The sequence below is a fragment of the Narcine bancroftii genome, chromosome 2 (genome assembly GCF_036971445.1).
Source record: "Narcine bancroftii isolate sNarBan1 chromosome 2, sNarBan1.hap1, whole genome shotgun sequence".
Classification (NCBI taxonomy): Eukaryota; Metazoa; Chordata; class Chondrichthyes; order Torpediniformes; family Narcinidae; genus Narcine; species Narcine bancroftii.
The window spans coordinates 373,182,922-373,204,128 of record NC_091470.1 but is presented as its reverse complement, the minus strand read 5'-3'; the positions used below and the strand labels follow the sequence as shown (position 1 = coordinate 373,204,128).

General features: G+C 46.0%; 1 protein-coding gene across 5 annotated transcripts in view; it reads right to left on the bottom strand.

The window, feature by feature from the left end:
• The window catches only part of LOC138755894 (nucleolar transcription factor 1-like), an 88,340-nt gene extending 68,614 nt beyond the window's left edge, over nucleotides 1-19,726 (bottom strand). For all 5 annotated transcript variants that reach the window (XM_069922687.1, XM_069922690.1, XM_069922691.1 and 2 more), the window contains exons 1-3: nucleotides 19,553-19,726; nucleotides 18,268-18,351; nucleotides 7,383-7,538 (exon numbers count right to left, since the gene is read on the bottom strand). In XM_069922687.1, the coding sequence (XP_069778788.1) occupies nucleotides 7,383-7,538; nucleotides 18,268-18,351; nucleotides 19,553-19,657 (345 nt within the window). In that variant the 5' untranslated portion in view covers nucleotides 19,658-19,726. The remainder of the gene's footprint in view (nucleotides 1-7,382; nucleotides 7,539-18,267; nucleotides 18,352-19,552) is intronic.
• Between the last annotated feature and the right edge of the window lie 1,481 nt (nucleotides 19,727-21,207).

Below are 21,207 nucleotides of genomic sequence, written 5' to 3'. Positions count from 1 at the left end.
GCAGGGCAGTGGGATCAGTGTGGGGACTGATACAGAGATGTGAGGAGAGAGAGGGCAGTGGGATCAGTGTGAGATCTGACTCATGGCTGTGGGGAGAGAGCAGGGCAGTGGGATCAGTGTGGGGACTGATACAGAGATGTGGGGAGAGAGAGGGCAGTGGGATCAGTGTGGGGACTGATACAGAGATGTAGGGAGAGAGAGGGCAGTGGGATCAGTGTGGGGACTGATACAGAGATGTGGGGAGAGAGAGGGCAGTGGCATCAGTGTGGGGACTGATACAGAGATGTGAGGAGAGAGAGGGCAGTGAGATTAGTGTGAGATCTGACTCATGGCTGTGGGGAGAGAGCAGGGCAGTGGGATCAGTGTGGAGACTGATATAGAGATGTGAGGAGAGAGAGGGCAGTGGGATCAGTGTGGGGACTGATACAGAGATGTGAGGAGACAGAGGGCAGTGGGATCAGTGTGGGGACTGATACAGAGATGTGGGGAGAGAGAGGGCAGTGGAATCAGTGTGGGGACTGATACAGAGATGTGGGGAGAGAGAGGGCAGAGGGATCAGTGTGGGGACTGATACAGAGATGTGGGGAGAGAGAGGGCAGAGGGATCAGTGTGGGGACTTATACAGAGATGTGAGGAGAGAGAGGGCAGTGGGATCAGTGTGGGGACTGATACAGAGATGTGAGGAGAGAGAGGGCAGTGGGATCAGTGAGGGGACTGATACAGAGATGTGAGGAGAGAGAGGGCAGTGGGATCAGTGTGGGGACTGATACAGAGATGTGAGGAGAGAGAGGGCAGTGGGATCAGTGTGGGGACTGATACAGAGGTGTGAGGAGAGAGAGGGCAGTGGGATCAGTGTGGGGACTGATACAGAGATGTGAGGAGAGAGAGGGCAGTGGGATCAGTGTGGGGACTGATACAGAGATGTGAGGAGAGAGAGGGCAGTGGGATCAGTGTGGGGACTGATACAGAGATGTGAGGAGAGAGAGGGCAGTGAGATTAGTGTGAGATCTGACTCATGGCTGTGGGGAGAGAGTGGGGAAGTGGGATCAGTGTGGGGACTGATACAGAGATGTGAGGAGAGAGAGGGCAGTGGGATCAGTGTGGGGACTGATACAGAGATGTGAGGAGAGAGAGAGGGCAGTGAGATCAGTGTGAGATCTGACTCATGGCTGTGGGGAGAGAGTGGGGAAGTGGGATCAGTGTGGGGACTGATACAGAGATGTGAGGAGAGAGAGGGCAGTGGGATCAGTGTGAGATCTGACTCATGGCTGTGGGGAGAGAGCAGGGCAGTGGGATCAGTGTGGGGACTGATACAGAGATGTGAGGAGAGAGAGGGCAGTGGGATCAGTGTGAGATCTGACTCATGGCTGTGGGGAGAGAGCAGGGCAGTGGGATCAGTGTGGGGACTGATACAGAGATGTGAGGAGAGAGAGGGCAGTGGGATCAGTGTGAGATCTGACTCATGGCTGTGGGGAGAGAGCAGGGCAGTGGGATCAGTGTGGGGACTGATACAGAGATGTGAGGAGAGAGAGGGCAGTGGGATCAGTGTGGGGACTGATACAGAGATGTGAGGAGAGAGAGGGCAGTGAGATTAGTGTGACATCTGACTCATGGCTGTGGGGAGAGAGCAGGGCAGTGGGATCAGTGTGGGGACTGATACAGAGATGTGAGGAGAGAGAGGGCAGTGGGATCAGTGTGGGAACTGATGCAGAGATGTGAGGAGAGAGAGGGCAGTGGGATCAGTGTGGGAACTGATACAGAGATGTGAGGAGAGAGAGGGCAGTGGGATCAGTGTGGGATCTGACTCATGGCTGTGAGGAGAGAGAGGGCAGTGGGATCAGTGTGGGGACTGATACAGAGATGTGAGGAGAGAGAGGGCAGTGGGATTAGTGTGGGATCTGACTCATGGCTGTGGGGAAAGAGCAGGGCAGTGGGATCAGTGTGGGGACTGATACAGAGATGTGAGGAGAGAGAGGGCAGTGAGATCAGTGTGAGATCTGACTCATGTTGTGGGGAGAGAGCAGGGCAGTGGGATCAGTGTGGGGACTGATACAGAGATGTGAGGAGAGAGAGGGCAGTGGGATCAGTGTGGGAACTGATACAGAGATGTGGGGAGAGAGAGGGCAGTGGGATCAGTGTGGGGACTGATACAGAGATGTGGGGAGAGAAAGGGCAGTGGGATCAGTGTGGGGACTGATACAGAGATGTGAGGAGAGAGAGGGCAGTGGGATCAGTGTGGGAACTGATACAGAGATGTGAGGAGAGAGAGGGCAGTGGAATCAGTGTGGGGACATACAGAGATGTGAGGAGAGAGAGGGCAGTGGGATCAGTGTGGGATCTGACTCATGGCTGTGAGGAGAGAGAGGGCAGTGGGATCAGTGTGAGATCTGACTCATGGCTGTGAGGAGAGAGAGGGCAGTGGGATCAGTGTGGGGACAGATACAGAGATGTGAGGAGAGAGAGGGCAGTGGGATCAGTGTGGGGACTGATACAGAGATGTGAGGAGAGAGAGGGCAGTGGGATCAGTGTGGGGACTGATACAGAGATGTGAGGAGAGAGAGGGCAGTGGGATCAGTGTGAGATCTGACTCATGGCTGTGGGGAGAGAGCAGGGCAGTGGGATCAGTGTGGGGACTGATACAGAGATGTGTGGAGAGAGAGGGCAGTGAGATTTGTGTGAGATCTGACTCATGGCTGTGGGGAGAGAGCAGGGCAGTGGGATCAGTGTGGGGACTGATACAGAGATGTGCGGAGAGAGAGGGCAGTGGGATCAGTGTGGGGACTGATACAGAGATGTGAGGAGAGAGAGGGCAGTGAGATCAGTGTGAGATCTGACTCATGGCTGTGGGGAGAGAGCCGGGCAGTGGGATCAGTGTGGGGACTGATACAGAGATGTGAGGAGAGAGCAGGGCAGTGGGATCAGTGTGGGGACTGATACAGAGATGTGAGGAGAGAGAGGGCAGTGGGATCAGTGTGAGATCTGACTCATGGCTGTGGGGAGAGAGCAGGGCAGTGGGATCAGTGTGGGGACTGATACAGAGATGTGGGGAGAGAGAGGGCAGTGGGATCAGTGTGGGGACCGATACAGAGATGTAGGGAGAGAGAGGGCAGTGGGATCAGTGTGGGGACTGATACAGAGATGTGGGGAGAGAGAGGGCAGTGGCATCAGTGTGGGGACTGATACAGAGATGTGAGGAGAGAGAGGGCAGTGAGATTAGTGTGAGATCTGACTCATGGCTGTGGGGAGAGAGCAGGGCAGTGGGATCAGTGTGGAGACTGATATAGAGATGTGAGGAGAGAGAGGGCAGTGAGATCAGTGTGAGATCTGACTCATGTCTGTGGGGAGAGAGCAGGGCAGTGGGATCAGTGTGGGGACTGATACAGAGATGTGAGGAAAGAGTGATACAGAGATGTGAGGAAAGAGAGGGCAGTGGGATCAGTGTGAGATCTGACTCATGGCTGTGGGGAGAGAGCAGGGCAGTGGGATCAGTGTGGGGACTGATACAGAGATGTGAGGAGAGAGAGGGCAGTGGGATCAGTGTGGGGACTGATACAGAGATGTGGGGAGAGAGAGGGCAGTGGGATCAGTGTGGGGACTGATACAGAGATGTGAGGAGAGAGAGGGCAGTGGGATCAGTGTGGGGACTGATACAGAGATGTGAGGAGAGAGAGGGCAGTGGGATCAGTGTGAGATCTGACTCATGGCTGTGGGGAGAGAGTGGGGAAGTGGGATCAGTGTGGGGACTGATACAGAGATGTGAGGAGAGAGAGGGCAGTGGGATCAGTGTGAGATCTGACTCATGGCTGTGGGAAGAGAGCAGGGCAGTGAGATCAGTGTGGGGACTGATACAGAGATGTGAGGAGAGAGTGGGCAGTGAGATTAGTGTGAGATCTGACTCATGGCTGTGGGGAGAGAGTGGGAAAGTGGGATCAGTGTGGGGACTGATACAGAGATGTGAGGAGAGAGAGGGCAGTGGGATCAGTGTGAGATCTGACTCATGGCTGTGGGGAGAGAGCAGGGCAGTGGGATCAGTGTGGGGACTGATACAGAGATGTAAGGAGAGAGAGGGCAGTGAAATCAGTGTGAGATCTGACTCATGGCTGTGGGGAGAGAGCAGGGCAGTGGGATCAGTGTGGGGACTGATACAGAGATGTGAGGAGAGAGAGGGCAGTGGGATCAGTGTGAGATCTGACTCATGGCTGTGGGGAGAGAGCAGGGCAGTGGGATCAGTGTGAGATCTGACTCATGGCTGTGGGGAGAGAGCAGGGCAGTGGGATCAGTGTGGGGACTGATACAGAGATGTGAGGAGAGAGAGGGCAGTGAGATTAGTGTGAGATCTGACTCATGGCTGTGGGGAGAGAGCAGGGCAGTGGGATCAGTGTGGGGACTGATACAGAGATGTGAGGAGAGAGGGCAGTGAGATCTGACTCATGGCTGTGGGGAGAGAGCAGGGCAGTGGGATCAGTGTGGGGACTGATACAGAGATGTGAGGAGAGAGGGCAGTGAGATCAGTGTGAGATCTGACTCATGGCTGTGGGGAGAGAGCAGGGCAGTGGGATCAGTGTGGGGACTGATACAGAGATGTGAGGAGAGAGAGGGCAGTGGGATCAGTGTGGGGACTGATATAGAGATGTGAGGAGAGAGAGGGCAGTGAGATCAGTGTGAGATTTGACTCATGGCTGTGGGGAGAGAGCAGGGCAGTGGGATCAGTGTGGGGACTGATACAGAGATGTGAGGAGAGAGAGGGCAGTGGGATCAGTGTGGGGACTGATACAGGGCTGTGGGGAGAGAGTGGGGAAGTGGGATCAGTGTGGGGACTGATACAGAGATGTGAGGAGAGAGAGGGCAGTGAGATCAGTGTGAGATCTGACTCATGGCTGTGGGGAGAGAGCAGGGCAGTGGGATCAGTGTGGGGACTGATACAGAGATGTGAGGAGAGAGAGGGCAGTGGGATCAGTGTGGGGACTGATACAGAGATGTGAGGAGAGAGTGGGGCAGAGGGATCAGTGTGGGGACATACAGAGATGTGAGGAGAGAGAGGGCAGTGGGATCAGTGTGGGGACTGATACAGAGATGTGAGGAGAGAGTGGGGCAGAGGGATCAGAGTGGGGACTGATACAGAGATGTGAGGAGAGAGAGGGCAGTGAGATCAGTGTGAGATCTGACTCATGGCTGTGGGGAGAGAGCAAGGCAGTGGGATCAGTGTGGGGACTCATACAGAGTTGTGAGGAGAGAGAGGGCAGTGAGATCAGTGTGAGATCTGACTCATGGCTGTGGGGAGAGAGCAGGGCAGTGGGATCAGTGTGGGGACTGATACAGAGATGTGAGGAGAGAGAGGGCAGTGGGATCAGTGTGAGATCTGACTCATGGCTGTGGGGAGAGAGCAGGGCAGTGGGATCAACGTGGGAACCGAGACGAGACTGTGGGTAGAGAGCAGGGCAGTGCAATCAGTGTGGGGAGTGATACAAGGCTGTAGGGATAGATCGGGGCAGTGGGATTTGTTTGGATCAATGCCAGGCTGTATGAAGATCGGGGCAGTTGGTTTATTGAGGGACTGATGTGGGTTGTGTGTAGACAGGGGGTTTAGTGCGGGACTGATGTGGGTTGTGTGTAGACGGGGTTTAGTGCGGGACTGATGCGGGTTGTGTGTAGACAGGGGGTTTAGTGTGGGACTGATGCGGATTGTGTGTAGATGGGGTTTAGTGCAGGACTGATGCAGGTTGTGTGTAGACGGGGTTTAGTGTGGGACTGATGTGGGTTATGTGAAGACAGTGGGTTTAATGTGGGGCTGTGTGTAGATAGGGAGTTTAGGGCAGGACTGATGTGGGTTGTGTGTAGATGGGGTTTAGTGCGGGACTGATGCGGGTTGTGTGTAGATGGGGTTTAGTGCAGGACTGATGCAGGTTGTGTGTAGACAAGGTTTAGTGTGGGACTGATGTGGGTTGTGTGTAGACAGGGTGTTTAGTACAGGACTGATGCGGGTTGTGTGTAAACGGGGTTTTAATGCAGGACTGATGTGGGTTGTGTGTAGACGGGGTTTAGTGCGGGACTGATGCAGGTTACGTGTAGACGGGGTTTAGTGCGGGACTGATGCAGATTGTGTGTAAACAGGGGGTTTAGTGTGAGACTGATGCGGGTTGTGTATAGACAGGGGGTTTAGTGCGGGACTGATGTGGGTTGTGTGTAGACGGGGTTTAGTGCGGGACTGATGCGGGTTGTGTGTAGACAGGGGGTTTAGTGTAAGACTGATGCAGATTGTGTGTAAACAGGGGGTTTAGTGTGAGACTGATGCGGGTTGTGTATAGACAAGGTTTAGTGTGGGACTGATGCGGGTTGTGTGTAGACGGGCTTTAGGGCAGGACTGATGTGGTTCGTGTGAAGACAGTGGGTTTAGTGGGGAACTGATGTGGGTTATGTGAAGACAATGGGTTTAATGTGGGGCTGTGTGTAGATAGTGAGTTTAGGGCAGGACTGATGTGGGTCGTGTGAAGACAGTGGGTTTAGTGTGGGGCTGTGTGTAGATAGGGAGTTTAGGGCAGGACTGATGTGAGTCGTGTGTAGATGGGGTATAGTGTGGGACTGATGTAGGTCGTGTGAAGACAGTGGGTTTAATGTGGAGCTGTGTGTAGATAGTGAGTTTAGGGCAGGACTGATGTGGGTCGTGTGAAGACAGTGGGTTTAGTGTGGGGCTGTGTGTAGATAGGGAGTTTAGGGCAGGACTGATGTGAGTCGTGTGTAGATGGGGTATAGTGTGGGACTGATGTAGGTCGTGTGAAGACAGTGGGTTTAATGTGGAGCTGTGTGTAGATAGGGAGTTTAGGACAGGACTGATGTGGATCGTGTGAAGACAGTGGGTTTAGTGTGGGGCTGTGTGTAGATAGGGAGTTTAGGGCAGGACTGATGTGGGTCGTGTGTAGACGGGGTTTAGTGTGGGACTAATGTGGGTCGTGTGAAGACAGTGGGTTTAATGTGGGGCTGCGTGTAGATAGGGAGTTTAGGGCAGGACTGATGTGGGTCGTGTGATGACAGTGGGTTTAGAGGGGAACTGATGTGGGTTATGTGAAAACAATGGGTTTAATGTGGGCTGTGTGTAGATAGGGAGTTTAGGGCAGGACTGATGTGGATCGTGTGAAGACAGTGGGTTTAATGTGTGGCTGTGTGCAGATAGGGAGTTTAGGGCAGGACTGATGTGGGTCGTGTGTAGACGGGGTTTAGTGTGGGACTAATGTGTGTCGTGTGAAGACAGTGGGTTTAATGTGGGGCTGTGTGTAGATAGGGAGTTTAGGGCAGGACTGATGTGGGTCGTGTGAAGACAGTGGGTTTAGTGGGGAATGACGTGTGCGGCGTCCTGTTCTACTTCATCACATGATGAGTTCTCTCACCTTTTTTTTCTCTGGCAGCTCCTTGTACTTCTTCGAGATGATTTTGGTCAGTTCCAGATTACTCATTTCTGGGTGGATCTTGGCGTACTTCGCTCTTTTCTCCATGAAGAATCGGAAGTATGGAGTCAGTGGCTTCTTGGGAAAATCAGGATGAGTCTGAAACAAAGATCAGCATCTGACTGTTGGTGCTGTTGAGTTCAATGGGGACACGTGCCCTTTAACTTCTGTCAATGGCTTGAAACAGTACAGGGTTAAATCTCCACCCTTACCCTCAGCTATGGGCACCACAATCCTGCAAAGCGTGGAGATTCAGCCCTCACGTCGGCTCCAAGGGTTGATGAGATCGCACTCGTCCTTGCCCTCAGCACCACTGCTGGACTAATCCCACATCCCTCGTTTCCCTCCCTATCAAGTTTTTTCTGGTCTCTGCCTTGAACACCTTCAGCTCCCAAACGTCCCACGTCATCCTTGGGTAGAGAATCCCAACTCTCCTGCTGGTTAATAATGGAGTAACGACTTTTTGAATTTGCTCCCTCTCTATACTATTTCCAAACTTTTCTAAGTTCTTATTCTTATCTTTAAATTTTATCGGTTCTTGATCTTACTGGATTAATTGTCTTTAATAAGGATGTAAGAAGTGATAAAGGAACTACTACAGAACAAGATCCTCCAGCGTCTTTGGATACTATTATGGAACAACTTCAACAACAAAGAAATCTCTGATGGAATTCAAAAAGGAGTTTAAGCAGGTGGAGGCTAAATTGGACCCTTCAAGAAACCTTAGACGATTATGACAAATATATTAAAGAAAATGAAGCAATTCCCAAAGTTTTGGATGGAAGAACGGAGGACATGCAAGAGCAATGTAAAAAGCTTTCACGACAACAAATGAAGAATTAAAGGAGAAAATTATTAACAGAAAACAAAAGTAGAAGAAATCACAAATTTTGGGATTGAAAGAATCTACTGAGGGTGGCCAATCCACAAAAAGAATCTACTGAGGGTGGCCAACCCACAAAAAGAATCTACTGAGGGTGGCCAACCCACAAAAAGAATCTACTGAGGGTGGCCAATACTGAGGGTGGCCAACCCACAAAAAGAATCTACTGAGGGTGGCCAACCCACAAAAAGAATCTACTGAGGGTGGCCAACCCACAAAAAGAATCTACTGAGGGTGGCCAACCCACAAATCCTTTGCAAAATTTTTGCTAGAAGTGTTTGGCCCTGGAATCTTCACGACTCTCCCTGATAGATCGAGCACATAGATCGGAGGTTTTTAAACCAACTCCCGTCCAGAGTCCTTGATCTGTTATTGTCCGTTTTCATGAATTTCAACGAAGGAGCTTTTGCTACGTGAATCTCGTCACAGAGGAATGATCAACTACAAAGGACAGAAGATTCATATTGTTGAACATTACTTACCTGAGTTTATGAAGGAGCGTGTTAAATAGAGGAAGATCATATCAAAATTCTACAATCAAGGGGTGAAGCCTACATTGATTTTCCAGTGCGCCTGAGAATTACATTGAAGGACAAATTTAAGAAATCATTTGATTCTCTCAACACAGCCCAAAAGTCTCTGGATGGAGAATTACCAGCTATGAAGTCTCCGTCTGAGTAACTGTTTCGATAACTTTCTCTCAATGAGATTCATGTCTGAAATTAGATAATGTTTAGGGTCTCAATGTCTTAAGTGTTCTTAAATTTTTCACTAATAATTTTGACACTGTATCTTCTTTTAACCAATTAGTTTATAATGTTCAGCTTACTGAATCTGTTTTAACCATTTAAATCAATATTTTAATTTGTGTATTTTTAATTTTTTAAGGGTTTTCTTTGTTATCAGTGGTTTAAAGTGTGGTTTCAGTTCTGTGAAAGTCTGACCTTGGCATTATTGGCAATAAAAATATTGTGTCTTGTTTGGAACACATTTCAGATTTCATTATAATATTGGAGTTTTGCCAGCAAGAATTTTGGAGGATGAGTAGATTAGTTATTAGCCAGTGGTTTTCTGGCTGTGGGGGGGAGGTGTAGTTGGGGTTAACTCTTTCTTGAAGCTGCTTTGGCCATGAAGAAACACATCTGTTTTTGGTTAGCTTATTTTCAACTTCAGTTAAATGTAACTGAAATTAGATTTTTTACCTGCTAGTTTTATTTTCACAAGTATTTTAAATGAGTCAAGCTATTAATTTAATTAGTTTTAATGTTAATGGTTTAAATCACCCTGTAAATCAAGTAAGATTTTTGCTTACATTAAAAAATTTAAGGTTCAATTATAATTCTACAAGAAACCCATATATGCAAAAGTGATAACACACACCCTTTTAGATGTTGGAATGGTCTGCAGTTTCACTCTTCATTCCAGAGGGGTATCGATCTTTATAGATCATACCAATCCCTTTGTTCAATATAATGTTGTCTCAGACACAAATAGTCATTTTGTTACTGTAACAGGGAAATTATATAATAAATTGGTGGTGCTTGTTAATATATATCCTCTAAATGTGGATGACCCTGGATTTTTTAAACTTTTTTTTCCACTCTTGTCTGATTTATTCATTAGTGATGGGGGGGTGGGGGGGGGGGGGAGACCTTAATTGCTGGTTAGACCCAGTTTTAGATCATTCTTCTCCTAAACTAGCCACTTTGAACAAATTAGCTTTTTTCATTTAACCTTTTTTATTAAAATGTGATATTATTAATGACTGGCATTTTTTTTATGCAGAGAACAGAAAATATTCGTTTTCATCTCTTCTTCGTACATATTCATGGTATGTTACTATCTTTAAATTTTCCAGGTCCTCCTCAAATAAACAGACATTGGCATTTCAGTTCAACTTTACTATCTGATAAGGAATTTTTAAAATTCTAGGAAGAACAAATTGCTCTTTTTTGAAAAGAATAACGTGGAAGAGACGTCTGGTCTTATTGTATGGGACGTCTTTAAGGATTTTATTTGGGGACAAATCATTTCTTATACTGCAACCATAAGGAAAAAAGCTAATCAAGAGAAAATTGACTTAGTTAACCAACTAAAACATTGCGATCAAAGGTATGCTGTGGCTCCAGATCCTGTTCTATAATAAATGGCATATTGAAATTTAAGCTAAATATGACCTTTTAACATTTCCAATTAAAAGCCAACTTTTAAAAGCCAAGTCAATTTTATATCCATGGAGATAAAACAAGTAAATATTGACTAATCATTTAAAAGCTTTAGCAGCCAAACACCAAATCAAAGACATTTGTAAAGCTAATGGTGATATGATAACTGATCATTGAAGAATAAATTATACCTTTAAAGAATTTTATTCTGAACTATACAGTTCCAATTCTCCCAAGGATAATATTGTAATAATTTTTAGATAAGTTGAACATTCCTGTATTATCTGCTGACAACCAAAAGCAAATGGATCAACCTCCTTCCCATGAAGAAATTGTCGAGCCTGTCCATTCACTACACTCTGAGAAGTCACCAGTTCCTGGTCGATTTCCTGGAGAATTTTATGACTTTTTCCTTATTTATGTTCCATTCTTTCTGATTCTTTTAAACTTGGCCAAGTTGCCACAGTCTTTTTATGAGGCTTTTTCTCACTAATTCTTAAAAAGAATAAAAATCCAGCTGAAAGCTCCTCATAGAGGCCAATTTCTTTACTCAATGTGGTCACTAAAGTTCTATCTATAGTTTTGGCTCATAGACTTGAAAATACAGGTAGTCCCCAACTTAAGACTGGAAAGGGGTCCAAAGAATTGGTTGTAACTCAGGTTCATTCGTAAGCCGGGGAAGAGGGACCTCGGTTGCCGTCAGGAGCCGGGACCACTGTGTCCTGTACTTATAATATAAAATATGTACTTGTTCAGTAGTTTTAATTTTTTTTAAATTAAAAACTTTGGTCATATATGCGGGTGGTCATGATTTGCGTAGGTCAGAAGTCAAGGAATACCTGTATTTTACCACTCGTATCTGATGATCAGACTGGATTTATTAAAAATTTGTACTCCCATTTCAATATATGCCATTTATTATGTGGCGGCCCGCAATTGCGAAGATCGGACCAGCAAAATGTATGGCAGCAGACGCAGACAGAGATCGCTAAAACGACTTCCAAGATAACGAACCAGCAGGGGTAGAAGCTGGGGCAGCATCAGACCGACAGCCCTAAAATGGCGTTGGTCAAGCTGCCCAGCTAACTCAGCAGGAACAAGCTGGGGAAGAAGGGGATTCCTATGCATGGATGTTCCCACCCGCTATTGTTATTCACATGGCTGACTCAGTCGATCAACAAAAAAACTTGAACAGTATAAAAGCAGCCTTTCCAGCCCTAATAAAGGAGTGTGTTTCTTTGTAGCAGTCGGCGGAGAAAGCTTTTTATCGGGTAAAATGGAATTATTTATTTAAGACTTCAGAAAAATTTAATTTTAGATTGGCTTTATTCAATGGATTAAGTTACTATATTTATCCCTTTCTGTCTGTGTTCTTACTAACTTTCAGAATTCTAAACCATTTAGACCTCAGCGTGGAACCAGACAATGATGCCCTTTAAATCCATTCCTTTTTGACCTGGCTTTTAACCCTTAGCTAACGCTTTTTGAGAATCTAATGATATTATTGGCATTTTAAGGAAGAGCACAGCCCACAAAGTTTTGTTTTATACTGATAATTTATTGCTATTTATTTCTAATCTTCAGACTTCATTGCCTTCTGTGCTTTCTTTAATTTCTCATTTCAGTCAATTTTTCAGGTTATATATTAAATCTTCTTAAGAGTGAACTTTTTCCTTTGAATAATTTGGCACCGATAAATACTAACCTTCCTTTCAAAATTCTAAGAAATAAATGTATGTATTTTGGTGTAACAATTATTAAAAACTGTAAAAACATTCAATGGAAATGTTCTCACCTTAATCAAACACAGGAGAGGGGCGTTATCAAATTGGTCGCCCCTTTCTTTATTATTGGTTGGTTGAATCAATTATATTAAAATGAATATATTACCTAAATTTTTATACTTTTTTTTCGGGGTTTGTCTGTTTTTATTCCTAAATCTTTTATTAATTCCCTTGACTCAATCTTATCTTCTTATATATGGAAGAATAAACATCCTCGCCTAAATAAAGTCCATTCAGAAAAACTTAAAAGAATGGAGGTTACGCTTTACCAAACTTTCGGTTTCATTATTGGGCGTCAATATACAAAATCTCACATTTTTGTTAATCGTGAAGACTGTCCAATATGGGTCTCTTTGGAATCTAATTCCGTTACTAATTTCTCTCATTTCTCTTCTTGGATCCACACTTCCTGTATCTTTATATAAATTAATAAATAATCTGGTAAGGGGTCAATTAATGTCATTTGAGCAATTGAGCAACAAATATGCTATACCACATAACCCTCTTTTTTGTTAGTTTCAATTAAGAGCATATTTGAGGGATAAGCTTTGATGCCTTTATCTAGTTGTACTGAAGTAGAACTTCTTATTAGGAGATGAATTGTTAAAAAATTTACTTCTATGGTATATTTGTTTTTCCAAGCAGGAACTCCCAAACAAAGACTTCATAGATCTAGACAGAGATTGGAAACAGATTTAAATATTACAGTTGGGATTGTATGACCAATATAGACTAGTCCAATATACTTTTATACATCAGTTATATCTTACACCACAGAAGTTTCACAGAATGAAATCCAATAAAATTCATCCAATCAGTGCTTTAGGTGTGGTGAAGATATTGGATCCTTCTTATATTCAATGTGGTCTTATCCCAAAGTAAGGCCCTTTGTGGACAGATCTACAGAATATTTTGGAACAAGTTACAGGAATTGTTTTTCCACAAAATCCTTATTTATTTTTAATAGGAAATATTGAAGGTCAAGACCTAAATTAAAAGGATCAGCTTATCAATTGGAATTTGTTAAATTAGCGTTAGCAGTAGCAAGGAAATGCACTGCTGGAGGTCCGATACATCTTTGGGTACGTTAATGTGGCATCCAGAGATTCAAAGTTATATCCCTTTGGAAAAAATTAACATATAATTTGAGAAATAAGTATTCTATGTTTATGCAAATTTGGGACCCAAACACCCAAATAATGGGGTTAAATTTGTAATGGTATCCTTTCTATGCACCAAGACCTGCGAGATTCTCCTCTGAGTGATTATGAGAAGAATTTGGTGATAAGTGCCAGACAATGCTTCTCTGTCCAATCCAAAAATTCTTTCTCTATCTTTCTTTTTTTTTATATACTTATACAGTTATAGAATGTACTGTAGCGTTGCTCCTACACAGCATTGCTCACCTTCACAACAAGCAGACTGGCCCCAGCAGTCATGGACAGCAAAGCAACTGACAGCATCTTGCGGGACTTTAGATGCAGGGTGAAACTTACATGGGAAGCCCACGTCACTTCCACCCCGCCGGACGTGGGGGTTAAAAGGAAAGGGTGGGGTGTTTAAATCACGGGGTTTTGGTTTTGAGTAAAGGAATTCGCATTGAGACATCCTTGGACTTGGCTCATTTCTTTCACACTTCTCGCTCAACACAGCCAACCTCCATTGCTCATTGTGGCTCTGTATTTTTGGATGTGAAATTTCAATGTTAATAAAAACATTGTAAAAGAGAATTCCAAAGATTCACTTACTTTGGACATCACGAGAGCTGAATCCTGAAGCCCTTATTTTGAGAAAGGGATCCTTAATTCCAGAACCACTCCACCCCTACCGCCCCCCCCCCCCTCCCCCAGCTCAGCCAGGGGAAACAACAACCCTCCATGAACTCCATCAGTCTCTTACATGTTTCAACATCGCCTCTCCATTGCAAGAGACAAGTGCAGACTGCTTGGTGTCTCCTCAGTACAAAGCTACCATCACGGGAATCCATCTGGTGAACCTACTTTGTCACATACACCCTTCAGGGGTGGGGAACAGACTTGTGCATCATATTCCAGGTTACCAGAGCCCTACACAATTACATTGTCTGCCTGTCCCGCATCGGACTTGTCAGCCACATTCGAGCCTGCAGCTGACGTGGACATTTACCCCCTCCATAAATCTTCGTCCGCGAAGCCAAGCCAAAGATTTGTGCAGAAAAGCATCTCTGAAGATCTGTCCTGGGGCCTCTATCTCGATGGAGTCAGGAAGAAGGCCCGCCAGCGGCTGTACACTTTGTGAGGTGTTTGAGGATTGTCTCCAAAGACTCTCACCTGGTCAATGACCCACAGACACGACCTCACTTTCTCTTCTTTTGCACCAATCTATTTATTTTTAACTGTAATTTATTGCAATTTCGCTCTGTGCTGCTGTCTCAAAACAACAAATTCTGATTTAACAAACAAGCTGCCTTGCAAATTACTCGCTGAACCTGCCTGATATTTTTCAGATTTGTTAACAAGGAATTCCAGACTCTTCTGATATCCACAACTTTAATTATTTTACAATTTAAAGTCTGATTTTCCATTTTTCTGAAGTGCTTTCCTTCATCTATGTTCCATTCAAGTTCAAAGTTCAGATTTATTGAGTACATACATGACATCACATACAGCCCCGAGATTCTTTTTCCTGCGGGCCAGGCAGGCAGTTCCATCCACCCTGTTCCTCTGTCTACAAAGTTTAAGTCCCTCTGCATCTTCCCCGACCCAGAATTCCACCAGCTGTGTAAAATCTACGATAAATTACGCCCCTCATCCTTCACTCCAGGATCAGCTTGGTTCATCTCACTGTATTCCATCCGAAATCTGAGAGTCCGTGATTCTCTATCCCACGTCCCTCATTTTGACCTGAATGTTCCACCTGATGGAAAGCCTCTAAAAACCCTAGTTCATTCTGCGAGTTGCCAACTCAAGTTTCTGACAGGTTCTAAAGAATTCCTCCATGGTCAGTGCAGCACCGTTACAGCGCCAATCGGGACAGGGGTTCGAATCCCGCGCTGTCTGTCAAGAGTTTGTATGTTCTCCCTGTGTCTGCGTGGATTTTCCCCGTGGGCTCTGGTTTCCTCCCACTGTTCAAAACCTACCAGAGGTGTAGGTCAATTGGGTGTAATTGGGCGGCACAGACTCGTGGGCTGGAAGGAGCTGTTACCAAGCTGAATGTCTAAATTTTAAATTTTTTTAAAAGTTAAAAATTTTAAAATGTAATGACCTCACCTCATCCACACCAACCCTGATGTCTACTAACTCCAATCACAATTGCTCGCCTTAGGTCTGGATTCCCCAGCACGTTTCTGATTTAAGTGTCTCCCCAAACACCTTTTAAACATTGTAAGTTTCTGCCTCAACCACCTCCTCTGCGAGTTTGTTCCAAATAATTACTGAGTGAAGGTACTCAGCGAAGCGGCCTCCCAGTCTGTGCCCAGGGAAGATGCCAAGAGGGTGATTGGTGGGAACGGGATGAGTGGATGAGGGAGTCACAGAGGGAGCAGTCCCTACAGAAGGCAGAGAAGGGAGGAAGGGGAAGATATGTCTGGTGGTGGCATCATGTTATAGGTGGCAGAAATTATGGAGGAGAATGTGTTGGATGTGGAGGCTGGTGGGATGGTAGGTGAGGACAAGTGAAATCTGAGTTGATGGTGGTGGAGGGGAAACCACGTTTGTGGAAGAAGGCGGACATTTCGGAAGATCTGAACTGGAAGACCTCATCCTAGGAACAGATGTGGTGGAGAGGAAGAAATTGTGAGAAGGGAATAGAATTCTTCAAGGGATTGGGTGTGAGGAAGTGTAGTCGAGGCAGTCGTGGGAGTTAGTGGGTTTGTAATATACATGTCTCCCGAGATGGAGGCAGTGATCAAGAGAGGGGAGAGTGTTGTCGAAGATGGACCAGGTGAGTTTGAGATCAGGCTGGAAGTTGGCAGCAAAGTGAATGAAGTTGATGAGCTCATCACAGGTGCAAGAGGCAGCCCTGATGTAGTCGTCAATATAGCCGAGGAAGAGTTGCGGGGCCTTGCCTGTGTAGCAGCAAAATTGCTTCACGAAGCCCACATACATGCAGGCATAGTTGTGTAAACCTGCACAGGAGAGGCTCAACTCTTTCTCCACAATATCAAGAATTCCACACCTCCTTCACCACCATTCGTGGCCCCAAACAGTCCTTTCAAGTAAAGCAACACTTCATTTGTGTTTCCATGGGAGTTATCTACTGCATCCAGTGCTCCCGTTGTGACCCTCTCTACATTGGAGAGACTGGATGTAAACTGGGAGATGGCTTCACTGATCTCTTTCGCTCTGTCCGTATCAGTGACGAGAATCTCTCAGTGGCCAACCACTTCAACTCTGAACCCCGCTCCCAAGCTCATGTTTGCCCATGGCCTTCTGTACTATCCCACCAAGTCCACCTGTAAACTGGAGGTACAACATTTAATTTTCCATTTGGACCCTCTCCAGCCAGATGGCATTAACGTCGACTCCTCTGGTTCTACTAACCTACTCTCTGTTCTCTCTCTCTTCCCTTTCCCCTGTCTCCTTTCCTCCAGCTCTCCACCCCCTTCCCTCTCCATTCACAGCGCCATCCTCCTTCCCTGTTTGCTGAAGTGCCCTCCCTCCTTTATCGACCTATTACCTCCTGCCTATGAGATTGTGCTCGTCCGAATACCCCTCCCCCCACCATTTTGTCCAGGCGCCTGCTGACATTTTTTTTCACATCTTGATGAAGGGCTCAAGCCCAAAACGTTGGTATCTTTATCTTTGCTACATAAATGCACTCCTTGACCTGCTGTTTCTCCAGCCTTGTGTTTTACTTCAACCAGGGTATCTGCACCCTTTCGTGTTTTACTGGAGGTTGATGAGTTCTTTATTAGAAAGCGTATGAAAGTTAAAATATTATAAGAAGCACTGGTCAGGAGGACCGTCAGAAACTTTTCTCTCAGGTAAAAATGGCACATAGGAGAGTTCCTGTGGTTAAGGAGGGGTGGAATTGAAGGAGGTATGAAAAAAAACTTTTTTTGCACAGAGAGTAAGTGTCTGGAATGGGCTGTCAGGAGTAGCAATGGAAACAGACATGGAGAAAGTGTTTAAGAGGCTTCCAGAGACACAAAAATATGCAGGGAATGGAGAAATATGGATCACATGCAAGGAGCAGATTTCAAGATTAAATTGGATATCGAGTTCAGTGCAGGCACGTGGACCGGAGGGGCCTGTTCCCATGGTGTACAGTCCCATGTGGTGTTCGGTGCAGGCACGTGGACCGGAGGGGCCTGTTCCCATGGTGTACAGTCCCATGTGGTGTTCGGTGCAGGCACGTGGGCCGGAGGGGCCTGTTCCCATGGTGTACAGTCCCATGTGGTGTTCACAAACTATCAAGATGAAACTTTAATAGTGTGTACCACAACACCACGGCAAAATCAATGTAATCGTGAGGATGGCTATATTTCTTTAGGAGTTTGAGATTCATTATGTCACCAAAGACACTTGCAAATTTCTACAGGTGTACAGTGGAGAGCATTCTGTCTGGTTTCATCACAGTCTGGTATGGAGGTTCCAATACACAGGACAGGAATAGACTACAGAGGGTTGTGAACTCAGCCAGCGCCATTAAGGACATCTACAATAGGTGGTATCTCAAGAGAGAAGCCTCTATTCTCAAGGACACTCACCACCCAGCCCATGCCCTCTTCACACTGCTACCATCAGGAAGGAGACGCACACCCAATGTTACAAAAGCAGCTCTTCCCCTCTGCGATTGGACTTCTGAACGGACAATGAACTACAGACTCTATCTCACTGTTTTCTCTTCGGCACAAATTATTTATTTTTTAAATCGAGCATTTGCGCAACTGTAATTTATAGCAATTTTGCGCCTGTGATGCCACAAAACAACAATAGACCAGATTCTGATTCACAATCAGGAACGTACCTGGCAGTGTCTTAACACTCTGCCAAAACTCGTCGAATCACACTTACCTTCAGTTTCTTACCCTTGTATGGATTTTTTACCAACTCCTCTGCATCGGTTAGCAGCTCACTCAGAGTGCGATATTTCCTGATCTAAAGAAATAAGAGTCAAGAGTTGAGCTGATGGATAAATTTAAAAATTGCTAACAAATGAGGAGTAACACCTTGCACTAGCCAGCCCCAACACCCAGACTTGCTCTTCCAGACCACAGCTCATCCCATGCTCCAGAACGCAGGGAACAGGAGCAGAGCACATTCCAAGGTTTGAAAGGCCTGCATACAAGTCATTAAAATCCCACTGACAAGTATAAAATGCAATGGAAATGTCCAATGGAAATTGAAAAACGTGTGGAATACCGAAACAACTGGAGTACAAGGGGCAGCAACTTCACCTTGGCAACAAAATCTGCCTTGCAAGTGGTGAAGTAGGTAGGGTCGTAAAGAGAGCTTTTGGCACATTGCCCTTTATAAATCCAAGTATTGATTGTTGGGATGTCATGTTGAAGTTGTACAAGACATTATTGAGGCCAAATTTGGAGTATTGTGTGCAGTTTTGGTCACCGAATGACAAGAAAGAGATCGGATGGCACAGTTAGCGTGGCGGTCAGCGCAACGCTGTTGCAGCACCAGTGACCGGGGTTTGAACCCGGCACTGTCTGTAAGGAGCCTGTCATTTCAGGTCCTGCTCACACACAGACGATTCATTCAAACTAAATGTCAGAATTGACAGCAAGTTACTTGGCCCAACTCCAACTGGCTCCACACACTAAATGAAGAGTCAAGAGTGAGGGACAAAACTGTGGGAGTCAGGCTCTCAAATCACAAAGGCGAGGGAGTTGGGGGGGGGGGGGCCTGATCATACTGTGCTGGAAATGGCCAGAATTGTGTGGGCTGGTCAGAGGCAGGGGGCGCGCCTCACCTGTCTACACAAAGGGGGAGAATGATTCTTTCACTAGAGGCTCTTGAGTCTGTGGGACCTGCTCCAACAAAGGTCGTTGGGTGTATTTAAGGCAGGGATTGACAGGTATTTGAGTAGTCAGGGCACCAAGGGTTATGGGGAGAAGGGCAGGGCAGTGGGTCTGAGTGGGAGGTTGGAATGGCAGAGCAGACTTGACGGACCGACAGGCTCTGATATCTTGTGATAAAGGGATGGAGATGTGGGAAGAGAGTGGGTGAGGCAGGTTACACAGAGAGTCAGGAACAAGGACATCGGGTGAGGGCTATGAGGGGGGGACAGGCGAATAGGGTTGCCCACAACAGACCCTATGTGTTGATACATTTCGTGAATACAAACCTCACAGGCCAGTTTCAGCCACTTCAAGCGGCACATTTCCCCCGTAAAGGGTCCGAAGGCAACTTTATCCCAGTTGAAGTGGGACTCAGTGGTCTTGTACTTCATGCAGTCCTGCTCTGGGATGAAGCTCTTTATTCGATCCAACAACCACAACAAGTCATCTTTACTCCATAAATCTGAAATAATTGCAGAAGTGATCAGCACCCCTCTTGACCAGACGAGGCATCCCAGCAACGGCTCGGCTAAGAATCCCTCCCATCATCCCAGCTCCTCGTGACCTGAGTTCAACCTTCCACCCAACCACGACTGTACGTTAAAAGCAGCTATTCAGATTCCAATTTCAGATTTATTGTCAGGGTACTGTGATAGTATATATGTTTCGGAGAGATAAATTGGGGCAGATTTTAGTGTAGGTCACAAACAAACACTTTAAAACAGATCTTATTTAAAATACTGGAGCTCTGCTCATGCTAGACATGTCGGGGCCTCAGAGCCTTTGCAAAAGCTTTGGAGAGTGCCCAAGCGACTTCACTAATGGATTGTTGTTTACAAAAAGGCAACAGATGAAAGAGCTTGTCGGAGCCGCCTTCTGTCTGGAGTGGAACTTGCTGAGGGTCATGTGGCTTTCAAACAGGCTTTCTGTGTGTGTGTGTGTGTGTGTGTGTGTGTGTGTGTGTGTGTGTGTGTGTGTGTGAGGGAGAGAGAGACACACACAGATCTCTTCTACAGTGTTATAGCCAGCAGCAGCAGCTGGGACTGGAACAGGACAAGCTGGCAACCTTGTGGAAAACCCCATTTAGAAGACAGGATGTGAGCGCTTATTTCAGCCTGGTCAAAGCCCTTGTGGTTCATGCAAGAGGAGAGGACTGGCTGTCTAATATTCACTTAGAATAAGAGAATCAAAAAGGCACTCTGGTGTCCTGAAAGAAAGAGGTTATCATCTGGAGAACCCAGAGGGGGCAAGTTTCGTCAGCAAGACACTGAAGTGGCTGACTAAAAAGGAATCAGTTGTGTGTATCAGCGAACAACAAATCTCTCTCTGAAAACCATCAAGAACTTTCCTGAGCGGTAACCTTTCTAGCACCAAAGCCTGGTGAACTTTATACATGTTAAATTCTGTGCACAGTCTAAGAATGGTCTGCAACCAGTGAACTTGGAGGAATGAGAAGTGAGAATGGACTGTGAACCCAAGAACTTTTCTGACTAAGAATAAGAAGGGGGTTAAGTTGGATTAGTTAAGTTAACAGCAGTAAGTTAAAGTTTGATTCTATTTTCATGTTTAAAGATAATTAAAAGCAACTTTGGTTTGGGTAGCCATTTGTCTTGGTAAATATCTATTACTGCTGGGTTTATGGGTCCTCATGACTTTACATTATTGGTAGTTAACATAACATAACATAACAATTACAGCACGGAAACAGGCCATTAGGCCCTTCTAGTCCGCACCGAACCAAACACCCCTCTCTAGTCCCACCTCCCTGCACAATGCCCATAACCCTCCATCTTCTTCTCATCCATATACCTGTCCAACCTTTTCTTAAATAAAACAATTGACTTCGCCGCCACTATTTCTCCCGGAAGATCATTCCACACGACTACCACTCTCTGAGTAAAGAAGTTCCCCCTCATGTTACCTCTAAACCTCTGCCCCTTAA